The 15,914-nt window shown below is 33.2% G+C and overlaps 2 protein-coding genes across 3 annotated transcripts; both read left to right on the top strand.

Annotated features, from left to right (window-relative positions):
* The first annotated feature begins 5,746 nt into the window (after positions 1-5,746).
* Positions 5,747-9,395, top strand: LOC113692402 (uncharacterized protein At4g15970-like). 2 transcript variants are annotated; one of them, XM_027210814.2, is made up of 4 exons: positions 5,747-5,938; positions 6,029-6,252; positions 8,284-8,658; positions 8,791-9,395. In XM_027210814.2, the coding sequence occupies exons 1-4, from the start codon at positions 5,827-5,829 to the stop codon at positions 9,277-9,279; spliced, it is 1,200 nt and encodes a 399-aa protein (XP_027066615.1). In that variant the 5' UTR covers positions 5,747-5,826; the 3' UTR covers positions 9,280-9,395. The 2 variants fall into 2 exon arrangements, with proteins under 2 accessions (XP_027066615.1, XP_027066614.1); XM_027210813.2 differs by having other exon boundaries at positions 5,747-6,252.
* A 2,923-nt stretch (positions 9,396-12,318) lies between these two features.
* LOC113693432 (uncharacterized protein At4g15970-like) lies at positions 12,319-15,687 on the top strand. Its single transcript, XM_027211974.2, has 3 exons — positions 12,319-12,733; positions 13,840-14,214; positions 15,011-15,687. The coding sequence occupies exons 1-3, from the start codon at positions 12,407-12,409 to the stop codon at positions 15,491-15,493; spliced, it is 1,185 nt and encodes a 394-aa protein (XP_027067775.2). The 5' UTR covers positions 12,319-12,406; the 3' UTR covers positions 15,494-15,687.
* Positions 15,688-15,914: the final 227 nt, after the last annotated feature.

The raw sequence follows: 15,914 nt of genomic DNA on the forward strand, positions 1-15,914 counted from the left end.
TGAACGGCCCCATAAGGTGAGCGAGCCCCACGGATAAACGGGCCCCACGAGGTGAATGGACCTCACGAGATGAACCTGTCTTACAAAAATATATCAACCAGCTCTGATACCAATTTGTTAGGACTGGTCCAGGAATAAACAAACTAAAGTTAGAACAAAATAGGCGGTATAACCGACTATATAAAGATTAGGCGGTATAACCGACTATATAAAGATTAGGCGGTAAACACCAGCCATATAATAATTAGGCAGTAAAACCGACCATATAAAAGGGTTGTGGTAACCTAATAAAGACAAATAATAAATCAAATAAAAGACACAGAAGATTTACGTAGTTCGGTCAAATTGACCTACGTCCACTGGTGAGGGAGGAACAATATTTCTACTATGAAAAAGAAAGACAAAAACCGTAGGAAAGTAGTTCTTAGGCCAAAATGGCACTTATAAAAGGTTTAGGAAATATTCCTAAATTCAAAACAAGAGAGTCTAAAATATTTGACTACAAATGAGTTAGATGACTCAAGAAATTAATAGCCCATATAATTCTCTTGAGTGGTGCAAGTAACTTCAACATATGAGGCTTATATTTATAGGCGCAAAACGGAAGGCATCCTTAGCTTTCCTCCGATGTGGGACGAACCAAAAAATCTTTGGTCAACAATTGCGGCTTTAACACATCTCATGTTGGCTTCTTTGCTTCATAACTTTGATTGGAAGCTTGAAGACGGGATAAATTCAGAAAACATGGACTTACTATGCAGAAGGCACAACCCTTTAAAGCCATTACTGTGTAGCATACTCAGTTCCTTGTGTCGCCATCTGGACCTTCAATTAAATCTCAAAATACAACATCCTTGTTTATGAGTCCTCTAAATGCTTGCAAAGGAACCAAACTATGCACAACACAGCAACTTCTAACTTAACTTGGAAAGTTCTAACTACCTTAAGCCTTGTAAAATGCTAAAAAACACTTGTAATTCTTGGGATTTCTCAAACCAAAGTTTCTGCTCCAAATATCCTTTTTTTTTTTTCCTTTTCTCCAGCTATATAACTAGAACACTACTAATCGATCACAAAATTCATAGGCAATACTCCATATATTTAACAATCCACAAATAAATTTCAAGTAACTCAATTAGTTTGCAAATGCACACACACTTTGTTCCTCCTGTCACCATTTGAATCTTCAATTTATACTCCAAAGTGCAATGCCCTTATATACGAGTCCTTTATATGCCAGCAAAAGGTATATGTCTACATAAGTCACCTCACTTCTACGACAAGTAAGTATCAAAGGGCTTCTCTAGGAACAATAACTAGCTTCCCGCAGTTTTTCTTGGGCAGAAAAATTTTGGTCATGGTAGCGCTAGTGTACATCCCTCCGAATCCTTCTATTTTTTTTCTTCTGCCTTACCAAAAAGCTGCCAAAACATGAGAAACTACTCTCTTATTTTTCTTTCTTTTCTATCCAAATTTTCAACTCCCAAAGTAAGCCTAAGGATATGTTTAATAAAACTAAAATTTGAAATTTGAAATCTGAATCAATTAAATTAAATTGTTAAGTATTAAATCAAATATATTTGAGTATATATCACATTCAGTTATAAGTGAATAGTTTATCACTTATTTTTTGAAACAAATTTTGCTTAGAAAATACAGTGTTATTTAATTAATTCAGATGTTCAAATTTTTTTTTATCAAAAGTGTCTGAATATATTAAGATTTGAATCCATTAAATTTAAATGTTGAATTGTGTTATCAAATAGGACCTAAATGAAGTTTGCAACACGCATGCTACAAAAATTGTTTAACCTAATAACTCAAAACAAAAATAAATAGATCATAAAATTAGAGAAAAAAATGAAACAGAGATAGTGAGAGTGCTCGATTGTAGGAGCAAGAAGCTCCATTCATGCTAGTGCAATTACATCTGTGTTGGTATAATGTGCAAATAAAATGTATAATGTATAAGTAAAACTCAAAATTTACAATTAAGATTTAAAATGTACAATTGAATCTTGAGGGATGTACAAATAAGAGTTATAACGTACAAGTGAGACTTGAATTAAGTGCCAAAATGGACTAAGGATTCCTGCGAGGATTCGACTTGATCCAAACTAGTTCTTTGTGCGGATCGTGTCCAAAGAGGTCATTGGTCACCACATCGGATTTGCGCCTTGGATCCGCACTGTAAAGCAAGGATCCGTCCGCAGATTCTTCAAGGCCTGATCACAAAATTGAATCTGCGCTTGAATCCGCTTATGTGGAGACTTGGATCTGCAAGTAGATCCTTGCAACATTCAGAATTTTCAGAAGTTTGCCCCGGCACCTTTTTATGTGTAATAGTGATTATTTTGATCCAAATTAGTGTCTTAACATATGGAAATTGGTATGAACATGTATGCATCTTGTGAGAACATAGTACTCCTATATATTAACAAGTCTCTTGATAAATTAAAGAACTAGATGCATTGGCCATTCTTAGTTAGAGAAACTTGAATTTGCTGTCAATTTTCTCTTGTTTGTATTGTAACCTAGAGGTGACTTGCCTTAAACCGGCAAAAAATTATTTGGTTAGTTGGATCTGTAGAATTTATTCTTCAGATCTATTGTATCTACGTATGTCTGATATAATTTGTATTGTTAGTGTAGATTTAATAGAAGTATGATGTTTTATCAAAATAAAAAAAGATGTGAGTGATATTTGCACTTTAAGAATAGCTACTGCTATTTTACTATAACATTTATTATAAATGAAGAAAGCCGAAGTGGCAGAGGGTTATATTAGAGTGCGAAGATTATTTGTCAAATTTTATTTTGTGAAATATATCCCGAAATTCCTTTTTACCAGCTCGTGTATGTTGTTGCATGTAGGAGAAGAAAATATTCTGATTTTTTCTCACTTGCTTGTTTGCTTCTGGAAATTTTGATTTTAGATGATTGTAAAACTAAAACTAATAACTAAACTTAATGAAGTTATTAAATTATTAGAACCATTTAACTAAAAATATGAGTGAGGAAGTCTGGTGTTTTTGACTTCTGAAGGAAAGAGAACTTTATTATTGTTTTCCTTCTTCTTTTTTTGACTAGGTCAAAAGTGCACCTTGATCGAGGACAAAAACGTTAAGGGGAATTATTTCAAAAAAGTATTCTCCATAATCTAAATCTCTTTAAAAAGCATAAGCTTAAAAATTCAAAGTGGAAATTAGTTGGGGTCTCTATCTTTGAAAAAGTAAAGTCCACTTGGTATTAACTTTATAAAGAATTGGGTTCCTATATTAGTGTTAGAGCATAAGGTTAGATGAAATTAAAGGTCAAAAAAATTGATTTGATACTCCATATCCAGGGTAAGTTATTTCCTCATTCATGTTGGAAGATTTCTACATAACGCCAAATTTGTTGGGAATAATTTGCAAAAAAAAATTAAATTAAATCTTTGCATTTTACACTACACATCATAAAAAATGCTATTTTGAATCATAATAATTTATTTTTAAAATAAGTTCAATTCAAAAACAATTTTCAACTTCTCTAAACTTTTGTAAGATCTTTCTTTGCTTATCAATAAAGTGCTAAATTTGAAGATTAAAAAAAAACACACTTTTTGACTCTTTGATTTTTTTCCTTTTAATCTTGATGTAAAAGAGCATTAGAGAGTACTTTAAAGTATTTATTTAAGTATTGAATCCATTTTTTAAGTGAACTTCTAGAAGTAAACTCTGAACTTTTTCAAACATTTAGATGTTTTGAGTGTTTGATAAATGAAAATCTATATGCTGAATTGTGTGTATTTTTTTCAGCACGAGAATCCTAACTGAATTAGAATTACTTCAACCGCCTTATCTTATCTACCAAATCTAACATTGTTTGTTAATTATGTTGAAAATTCTTATCTAATTAAATAACCTGATATTCTATATCTAAGGGTTTTCTATTTCTCTTTTCTCCTTTTTTAATGACTTTCACATCTTCTCCATACTCCTCATATAATATATTTCATCTTTTATAGTAATTTGATTTAAAAATAAATATTGTCATTTACATACCTAACAATTTTAAAATAATTAAATTATAGGTTCTATTTCTTTTTTGAATGAAAAGATATAGGGGCAAAATTGTCAAATTCAACTTATTAAGCCTTCAGTTATAAATATTTATCAAACAATATAAATAGATTTAGTATTAAAATTCAGGCATTTATATATTTCTTTTCAGTACTTAAAATTTAGTTAATTAATTATTTTAGTATTCAAATTCAATTTTATCAAACGGAACCTAAATCGTTGCAAGGGTTCCTTTATTCTATACCCCGAAAGCACTGCATAGAAGAGGTTGAATTAGGGGCAGGAATGCAAATACGACTGTTCCTAAGGTTGAGCGTCATGATTGCCGGCAAATCAAGACTAGAAAAAAAAAACTTTAAGGCTCATATTGAATATATGATTTTCAATTTCTATACAGGAGTATCCAAAATTACATCGTATTTAAAGTAATTTACATGACTAAATAAATGACTTATATTTTGCTCAAATAGATGCAACTTTTATTTTATTCAAATAGATATAACTGTTTCGACAATTCTACCGTTTAATCAATTTGTTTGAGTTATCCATATATCAATATACATTACAGCTGTATAAACACAAGGGACAAAAGCAGAGGATTTGAAAACGTTCTTTAACCGTTTCAGCCTGCCGACATATCAGGTTTCCACACTCCTCCATTTGAGGGATATTGAGGGGCTAAATTTGCGGCAAATCTGTCATCTAATCCGAAATTCTCATTCCACGCGTGGACTCTAAAATGTTCCTGCAACACATAAACCGTGTTTGACCGTCTGTGTAGTGTTTGACTGTCTATGCAAGTTGTATGTGTATTGTCGAAACAATAACTTCACATCAGGGGCCGCGTGAATGGTCCAGCGGTAGCGCCTCTCACCGGTGACTCTTAAAGTTTCAAGTTCGAGTCTCCACTTCACTGGATTCTTCCGCGCACTTATCGCGTTCGAATGGGGATAGGGCGCCAGACCCGGGCCGCAAGGGATTAGTCGGGTCCCGTAAGGATTGACCCGAACACCCCTGTGTCGACAAAAAAAAAAAAAAAAAAAAAACTTCACATCAGGGTTTATACTTTAAATTTTTTTTTTAACTACGAAGAATTGTAGGTTCCCAAATTCTAAACCAAAACCAAAATAAGACCATTGCAACTTGATTAAGAAAAGACCCTTATGAACTTGCAATTTTTTATCCCCATAAAAAGACTTGTAAACAAAATGAAATACAAAAATATAAATAATAGATTCGATAAAAATGACAAAACAAGCAGATCATATATGATAATTCTGATTATCTTAATTAAACAAATTGTATGTGCTTGGTTGACTAGATTTATTTTTAGAAAAAAGGTTAGATATGTCATTTAGCATGTGAATCTATCACTTAAAAATAGCTTTCCAAAATATGAAATAATTAATGCATTCGTTAAGTAGATTGTTTCTCATCCATATTAATCCCTTAGGTATATTAGTGAGCACCTAGAACATTTATTAAAAATAAAGCTGTAGTTTATTTGAAAGAATTAATCTGAATTTAAATTTGAAACTTAAATTTTACATATATATCGTATATGTAACTATGATAATATATACATCATTGTCAGTGTACATAAGATTTATTCTTAAACTATTGACTAAGATTTTTTTTCCTTCCGGGTGAAATTAAGGAATGTACATGTAAAGAAAAGCAAATGACGGAACTTTGAAGTTTCAAATTCTTTGTACAAACTACAAAATATCTTCTTAAGCCAAGCAGCCATTGTAGTCTTTGGATGATGGGTTTTGCAGGTGCAAAGAGAGGTAGAAAAGATCACGAGAAGTCGCCAGAATCACCCCCTGCCCACCATCTCCACCACCACCACCTTACGAATCAGTCTCCTAAAAGTATCATTTGGATATTTCTTTTAGTCATTGCAGTTGATCTATCATGTCTTCTCCTTTATCACTCAGCTTACCAGAATTATCTTTTTTTAGCCACTTCTCAATACTCCCAAGAGTCTTTTCCATCTCAAGATTCTAGTTTCAGACAGGCAAAAATATTCTCCTCAAATATACATGCAGAAGGGCCTTCATCTTCTTCATCTCTTGACAGTGCTCAGCCTGAACTCAGGAGGGCAAGTTTATCTCCTCCAACCGAATCTGTGCCACAAGTTCAGTCTTCTCCAGCTGACTCTGAACAAGGGAACCTATCATTCCCAGTAAGTTTATTATTTTTATTTTTTTAGCTAATCTTCTCTTTTTTCCAACCAAGTTGGTGTTTCTTTATTATTCTTTGTGTTGATGACATAAAAATATTTTGACCGGCCACCATTTTTTTTTGCTGTTTTGGAAACATATATTTTTGTTGTTAAACATATTATGATTAATTAGTAACTGTTAAGTTCACTCTAAACCTTTTTAGTACTCTCAATAATGTTTCAAGAATACCAAAATTAACTTTCAAAACAGATATATGTACAGGGTACAAACAAATTATCGATCTATTCATTCACTTTGCAGTAACATAAATAAATCAAGATGTAATGTGACAATAATTATTAATTTTAAGTTGTAAGGTGTTTAAAACAATTGTTATGAGCAAACTGGACGAAGAGGCAGAAATGGTATTGGGATTTTTAGAGGCATGTTAATTATGAAGGAGTTAAGAGGCACTGTAGCATGATGGACAGGTGTTGATAGAGACACATAGGATATTCAATTATTCCAGAAACTGGGGTCCCCAATTCAGCCTGTGGTCCGCTCGTTGATTCAATTCTATAGATGCATTTTGCTTTTTGTAAAATTGGTAGCGACGTGGTTTACTTCGTTTGGAGTTTAGAATTCTAAGATATATATATATATATATGTGTGTGTGTGTGTCTTTTTAGAGTTTGATTGGTTTGCCTGTTCTCAGATGGTCCTCCTATTTGTCTATGCAATCTATTTTTAAAATTATTTTTAGTGAGGTAAGGATGGAATTTAATAAGCGGAGAAGAGATAAGGAGGGTTAAAATTTAGAGTTTCTAATCCTTTGGATCTCAATCTTACATGTAATTTTTTTTGCTAAGTTAAGAAAATAATAATAATAATGATAATAATCTGATTTGTTTGGACGGAAGATTATTTGAAAATAATACTCTAATGCATTTTTTTTTTTGTGATTTGATATACATGAAATTACAAAGCAGTTGTATAAATAAAAATGGTAATCAGACAACGCGTTTAAAATGCAACGAAAAGATTTTTTTTTTTAATAAAAATTTATCGATCCAAACATACCCAATAGCATTGGGATTCACCTTTTGTTGTTATGTTTATATAAGTATATCTCCATTCCTATATCAAATTTCTTTATGGTTGTGGCTAGACTTTTGGAGACAACGAACCGGATTCTAAGGAAACAAATGTATTTTTAACGGTTGATACCACCATGCTTAGTATATTAGGCTTCAATTTGCTTTAAAAAAAAAAAGATTCAAACAGCCGGCTGGGCTATTCGAAGCCCAGCCAACCTCAAAATAAATTGCTTGGTTGGGCTAGTGATTTTACTCTTTATCGGTAAGGTTAGGTCGGGCCTTATTCAGGTTGAACCTAGATCGGCTAATAACAGTGATTTTACTCGGGCCAACTTTTATGCCCATACTCACGTCTACCACGCTACAAGGTAAGCTAGGCCTTTCTTTTACTAGGCCCAATGAGCCATGTTCTAGTCACAAAATTTTTTTTTGAGAGAGTCGCAAAGTAATATTCAAATGCGATATATGAAAACACCTCTATTTCGACAGTGCAAAGTGGTATTAATAGGAGAATTATCGATTCAATCTTTGTCTCAAGTATCGTGTTCGCTTTAAATTTTCCTGATGGCAAATGATATTGCCACAGTTGAACTTTCATTTCTACAGCAATTCTTGTTGAAAATGATAAAACTACCCATTTCTAAATGCATATTGCATTAGGACTTGGAAGGATGATTTTGGCATTTCATTCAAATTGTGGCATTAACAAAGGATCTTCTGTTCCAGTTTCTATACCATTTTCTATCCCAACATCTATTAAATGGTCATATATCCTTTATGAACACCCTATTTTAAAATTTTTTTTATTGTCCCTTTGAACTCCAACAATTACTTATTGGATAGAATACGAAATACAACAGACTAAATAACATTTTCCAGTTTGCTCATAACACTTGTTCTCAATGCCAGCTTATATCATTCTTATAATCATGCCTTATTGTGTTACATATGAAGGCTAACCAACAAAATGAAGAAACCAAGTTGGAGAGAGTACTAAGAGAGGCTGCCATGGTCAACAAAACTGTCATCATAACAACAGTAAATTCAGCATGGATGATGCCTAATTCAATCTTCGACCTCTTTCTTGAGAGCTTTAGGGTTGGGAATCAAACACAAGTCCTACTGAATCATTTAATAGTAGTAGCATTTGACCAAGAGGCTCAGAATCGTTGCTTGGAGTTGCATTCTCATTGCTATGCACTAAGAACTGAAGGGGTCGATTTCTCCAGCAAGGTGGATTTTATGAGCGCAGAGTATTTGAAGATGATGTGGAGCAGGATTGGTTTCCTTCATACTGTCCTTAAGAAGGGGTACAGTTTCATTTTCACGGTAATCTCCTTTGCATTAATTCACATGGGATTGATTTTACAAAACCATGTAAAACCTTCTCCATATATATGTTACTAGCTACAATAATTTGTGGTTTATATGATTCTTTGTTTTTTCTTATTTTGTTTTCAGGATGCTGATATAGTGTGGTTTCGAGATCCATTTCAACAATTTTATGAGGATGCAGATTTCCAAATTGCATGTGATCAATTTCGTTACAACTCGACTGACTTGAACAACTCACCAAATGCAGGTTTTACCTATGCTAAATCAAGCAACGCTACAATCCAATTTTACAAGTTTTGGTACGACTCAAAAGATACTTATCCATGGAGCCATGATCAACATGTGCTTAATAAGATCAAATTTGATCCATTTATTGACAAGATTGGGCTGAAGATCAAATTCTTGGACACAACTTACTTTGGAGGATTTTGTGAGCAAAGTAAGGATCTTGATGTTGTTTTCACAATGCATGCAAATTGTTGTACTAGTCTAGACAGTAAAATTCATGACCTTAATATGGTGATTGATGACTGGAAAAGATACATGACATTGCCAAGGAATCAAACAAAACCAAACTCTTGGACAATGCCTCGATATTGTGGAAACGACACTTGAGCAGTGGTAAATTAGGATTGCTAATTTAAAGTATAAAAGTAGATATTTATATTTACAGAATTTGTGTATTTGTAATCTTTTTCTTCTTTTATAAATACCCTGATCAATTTTTTTTCTATCGTCAGCATTGCAAAATCATCAAGGAAACTTTAACAGCTCAATATATTCAATCTTCAACTGTTTCTCCTCCTGCACCACTTGCCTATTCTCAGAGGATTGCATGAGGGTCTGTAAACTACATAATTGTTCCTTCTTTATGTGCCACCCTTAAAGATATATTACTATAATGCTTTCTATTTAGCTCCTTCAATAATGACTTCAAGTCTCTTAACTTACTTGGTGCCCTTGGAGTACTAAACAGACGAACCTTTATATTTTTAAGGTACATATTTTGAGGGTTATTTGTAGGTTCATGTAACCTACAACATATGCAACCTAGTACACGTAGCATGAAGGAAATATTGAGACTAGATTGGCTTTTATCTTCATCTCTACATAGAGTCAGTAGCTGGAACTGATCCTAATTTCGCTAGAAGCCATTAGCATTTGCGATGATTGTCTTATAAGGTGAAAATACTTGCAATTGAGATGATGGTTACCACTACCTGTGCCACCAATATCACCACTTCTATAAATCTCGGAAAAGTTATGATTTGGATGATGTTGTTAGCGATAGCTGCTAATCTATCCTTGGTTTTTGTTGGCTCAACTTACCATATTAATTTCTCATTGGCCACTTCTCAAGGCACAAAAAACTCTTCTCCATCCCAATATTTCAGTTCTGGACATGCAAAGATTTCCTCCTCATCTCGTCAAGATAATGACTCTATTCTTGAAGGAGATTTTATTTTTGTAAGATTCAAATATTTCCTTTCCCTTCCATGATTGTCTTCCCTAAAATCAATATATTCTGCTCAACTAATGATCGTGCAACTTTGGAAGGCGATATTTTCTCCATCTTCTTGCTTTCAAGACAACTAAAGTAATGGAAATTACTTTTCTGCAAGTGAATTTGTGCAAGGAAACCTATCTTTATAACTAAGTGCTTTAAATGGAAAAATGCAATTTTGGTCTAACTGTTCAGGAAAGGGACAAAACTAGTTCCTAACCTTTTCGCCAAAACAAATTTGGCCCTCAAAGTGCTGAATTTTTATCAAAGTAGGACAATTTGATGGATTTCCACAACTTGCTAGCAAAACGGATCATGTGCAAGTCATGTGGCCATTCGCCAATAAAAAAAGGAAAAGAAAAAAGAGAAAAATGATAGATGCCTTATTAATAAATGACAGGTGTTGGGCTTGTGTAATAATAAAATCCTACTTATGACAAGATATAAATGAGTATAATGGCAAGTAGAATCGTCTCCACAGGGATTAGGGAAAAAATTTGTTTCTTTTCAAGTGAAAATTAATTGGGGGGAGTTTGAAAAATTAAAATTAAAAATAAATAATCAACACAAATATAAAAAATACTTAAACTAAGGCAAATTAAATTTAAATGAAGGATAAATGAGCTCTAGCCAAGGATATAACTCCAGAAGTGGTTCATACAACTGCTCATTGATGCAATAATTATTTCATCTATTCGTTAAGTTTAAGCCCACCTTTCTTCATTTATATAATATATACAAAAGAAGAGAAAAAAGAAATTTATCTTGCTTGAGGTTTCAAATGGAGAGAAGAGAAGACAAAAAGAGTGAAAGGAGGGAAATATTGCTGAATGAGACTCCCTGGCCAAATATATGTACATGGAGAGAGAAGTAAAGAGACACTGAGAGTTGGAGATGCGAATTTTTTTTTTTTTTTTTATCACGTTTACCCATTGAATGCATATGACGACTTCTAAGCACGACTTGATATGTTAAATAAATTACATATAATCATCTTTTTTTCACTTTTAATTTCTTCCATGAATTCCAAAGAAGATTGGAATTTCTTGCTGTCTTTCTCAAAAGCTACATCCTACTTATAAGTTTCAAATCTTCCTATTACCTTTTTCCAAATATTCCCTAAAAATTACTTTTCTAGAATTAATTACCTTGCATCCATTTTTCTTACGCTACTCTTTAGCTTCCATTCGTTTTACCCAAACAGTTAAGTCAAATAGATGGAATCCAGTTACTTTCAATGTCTAGAAATGGAGCCAAATTCTGTTTGATCTGAATCGGATCAATATCTAAAGACAAGCCAAATCCACCTAAAATGACATATAACACTCGTAAGTGCTTAATTAAAAGTGTAGTTGCTTTAAGTTCGATATCTAAATCTTTGTTTGTGAAACAACGTAATTTATATCCAAATGTCAATGGTATTAGTCAAGATCAAAACTTTCACACTCTCACAGAAAATCCCATTGTGGAACATCTTAAAAGAGTTTTTATAGCATCAAGTTGTTGTTTATAAAATCTCTGGTACGCAGAAATCTGAATCTCAACTAAATACGATGCTGTCGACACATGCACAAAAGTCTTTCTTGACAACAAAACAGGCACATTAAAATGAGAAAAATTGCCCCATTTTGGCATTGATTCGACAAACTACACTTATAATCATGTTCTACAGCTGTTGGAATGCAAATGATTCCCGGAAAAACTCTTGAAATTGGTGCAACAAAGCATTTAAATTTTGCCATATGTGGGACTTGACAATGCTTTTGGTTACTAATGATAAGTATTGTATAACGTTTATAAATCTTCTTGTCAGAAGCTTTACTATGTTTACTTTATTATACCTTAAGGTCTCTCAAGGGTCAGGCCTAACATATATTCAATCTACAAACCATGCATTTTAGACTCTGAAATAGAAGAAAATTTTGACTTGGAATTTATTTTTGCATTTTAAATCTTGGGATTTGGTCCCGTGGGTTGAGGAGATTCTAATGCCCATGTTCATCACAAATCTCAAAACTTCTTAATGTCAAACAATAATTCGAGGGTTTTATATTCAGTCCCTTCAGCGAAATCTGTGCTTCGAAAAAAATCCCAAATAGGATTACATAGGCAAAATTGGCCCCAACCCAAGTAATACATGTGGTATTGAAACTAGGTTAGCTTGTATCTTCATTTATAGAGAAGCATCTTTGCAGTCTCACTGATCCTAGTTCTGTGGAGGAGATATTAGAATTTGGGATGATGGATTTAGAAGGTGGACAAACAAGCAAAAGAGATGATGAGAAGCCAATGGAGGGACTGAGCCGCCACCTCCACCACTCCCTGAATCTTAACAAAGTTATCATTTGGATGACTGCGTTAGTCATTGCAGCTGATGTATTTATCGTTCTATACCGCTCAGGTTACCCTAATTCTCCCTCATTGCCCACTTCTCGAGACTCCAAAGAGTACTCTTTTGCATCCCAATCTTTCAGTTTTGGACAAGCAAAAAATGTTTCCTCCTCTTCATCTACTACCTCTGGTGATCACTCCTGCAGTGCAAATCGATCTTCACCAAATCCCCAGGTGAGTTTTTTATTTCCAAGTGCGGAACAATGCAAACATTCAGTATGACACCGATGTTAACTAGGTTAAACAATACCAACTCCGATCTTTTTCCTCACGTAAAATTCTTATCCTTCTTATTTTTTCTGGATAAACCTTTTGACTTGAGTGTTTGGTTGTCAAAAATTCATCATATGATACAAATTACCTAGCCAAAAAAAAAAGTAGTTCTTTGGCCGGTTAAATTTTTATGAAATCTTTGTTAGCTTTAGGAGAGTTTAGACATAAGTGGCTATCTTCTTTCATTCTAATTTACTTGGCTATTTTTTTTTTCTAGAATTTCTCCTAAGAGTGGTAATCGATTAGGTCCGTAAAAGTCCTGCAAAAGTGTTTTATATATTTTGTTGAAGGAGAAGATTGAGACTTACATAATACTTCAAACTTCCACAACGAGATTCGTATGAATGGATAAGACAAAAAAATTCGTCTAACGTGCAAAGCACGTGTTCCTATGCTAATACAATAAAAACTGACATCAACATTTTCAAATGATATTAAGAACAATTTTGAAATTCCAAACTAATCTTAAATATTCTGCACTAAAAAATAGGAATCTATAAAGTTAAACTCTTAGGTAGGAGTATTATTACTTACGAGTAAAAAATTAATTAAAAGAAACACCACAAAAAATTTTGTAATATTCCTCATTTTCTTTCCCTTTTTGTGGTAATTAGGGCATGTTCCTGTAGATGGACATAATACATGTATGCATAGACATGCATATATGTGTGTGCGCGTGCGTGTGTGCTTATGTATAATTAAGTTGCTTTTTTCAAAAACACTCATTACACTCAGTTATCCTATGAATCTTTCTAACAAGTACAAAGTGCTCATCAGGCTTCCTTACTATACCTAATGTACATCCAACAAACTATTTCAATGCAAATTCACTTTGACTGCCTCCATTCCATTCTGATAGTTCTCCAATAGAATTTCAATTTTCGACAAAAAGCAACAATATTTCGCATCAGGCATTCATCAGACAAACCATTTCTATATTTTCAGATGTTTCCCCAAACACTGTCTGAAACTTTGAAAATTTTTCTCTTACTCTATTACCAATGAAGGTTGACAAAGACAGTGAAAAAACCAAGTTGGAGAGAGTATTATGCAAGGCAGCCACAGTGGACAAAACTGTTATCTTCACAGCAGCAAATGCAGCATGGACATCTCCAGGTTCTTTGATAGATCTCTTCCTTGAGGGATTTAGAATTGGCGACCAGACCATATCCCTTCTGAATCATTTGGTAATTGTGGCCATGGACCAAAAGGCATACTCTCGTTGCTTGGAGGTGCACCAACATTGTTATGCACTTACTACAGAAGGGGTAAACTTTTCCGGTGAGGCCCATTTCATGAGCGAACAGTACTTGAAGATGATGTGGAGAAGACTTGATTTTATGCGAACCATTCTTGAGCTAGGATACAACTTCATTTTCACGGTAATCTTTTCTTCCATAATTGTGTTACATACGATCCGCTAAACAATTTTTTAGGTTATTTGAACGGTTCAAAATATGCCAACAAGGCTTTCATATAAGGAGAAAAGTAATCAGTGTTAAAATTTCAAAAATTAAAAAAAAAAACCCCAGATTGGATCACAAGTGAAAGTTGGTTAATATGTCCCATTCATTAGATTTCGACTTATGCATTTAAAGTTTTGAGCTGATCTCTCCTGATAAAATTTCGAGGGGATTGAAGTTTAGATTGGCAATATAATGTTTCCTACCTAATTTTTGGGAAAATTACTCTTTAGTCCCTTGTAATTTAGTGCTTTTTCATGTAACTCCCATATTGTTTCAAAAGCTATACATAAAATGTCAAAATGGTGGAAATTATTCTCTGTAATAGAATCAGTTGAAATATTAAGAATACCCTCATATCAAGATGGAAATTGTTTATTAAGCATTGGGATTTTATGAATAATTTTCAAAACTATAAGAAGGTCATGTAAAAAAAGAGTTAAATCAAGGGACTAAATTAGCAAATGCTCTAAACTTATATATTTACAACACCATATAGTCATTTTAGTATTTAAACAGCGCTATATTGATATTTTAGGTAACTCCATTACGAAATAAGATTCTGTCACTTTCATACTGCATTTTATCTATAACTTTTCAAATCATAGAATAATAATGTGATTTATCCTAAATTATACTTTCCCAAACTGTGAAATACTTTTGCTTATAACTTACATGACATTTTCATTTGTTTTTGGTTGGTTATGCCTTTCAGGATTCTGATATACTTTGGTTGCGAAATCCATTTCCACGATTTTATGAGGATGCAGATTTCCAAATTGCTAGTGACGAATATAGATTCAACTCTACCGACCCAAATAACAAATCCAACGCAGGTTTCATATATGTAAGGTCAAACAACAAAACTCTCCAGTTTTACAACTTCTGGTACTGGTCAAAAGATACATATCCTGGTAAGAATGAGCAAGATGTGTTCAACAGGCTAAAAAAAAATCCTTTTATCAGTGAGATTGGATTAAAGATGAGGTTCTTGGACACAGAGTACTTTAGTGGATTTTGTCAGCCAAGTAAGGATCTGAATGTAGTTTGCACAATGCATGCAAATTGCTGTTATGGTATACGTAACAAAATCCATGACCTTCAGAGGGTGATTGATGACTGGAGAGACTACAGGGAATCCCCAAGAAACAGTACAAACCCATACCCTTGGGCTTTTGCCAAAAAGTACTGTGCATAATTTCAATTTTGTTCTGCTAAAGTGCCTTTTTTTTTTTTTGTAATTTGAGAAAAAAAAAATAGTGGAGATTTCTCTATCAGAATTTTCTTTTGTAAATCGCACAAAACCAGGTTGGATTATTCGAATTTTGTGATCCTTCCTATCATTTTCAACACCCATAATAAGTTCTTGTAAGGGTAGTTATTTAGATGTCACTGATCACGAATACGTGTCTTTCATTTTTTTTTCTTTTTTTCCCCTTCTTTTGATCCATTTCAGAAATTATGCCCTACGAAAAAATCTGAATCTCAATTAAATGCAATTCTGCCAACACATGCACAAAAGTCGTTCTTGACAATAAACCATGCACATTAAAATGAGACGAATTACCCGAATGGTATTGATTCGGAGAACTAATAAAACACGACTGATCATATTCTAA

Source organism: Coffea arabica, chromosome 6c (assembly GCF_036785885.1).
Source record: "Coffea arabica cultivar ET-39 chromosome 6c, Coffea Arabica ET-39 HiFi, whole genome shotgun sequence".
Classification (NCBI taxonomy): Eukaryota; Viridiplantae; Streptophyta; class Magnoliopsida; order Gentianales; family Rubiaceae; genus Coffea; species Coffea arabica.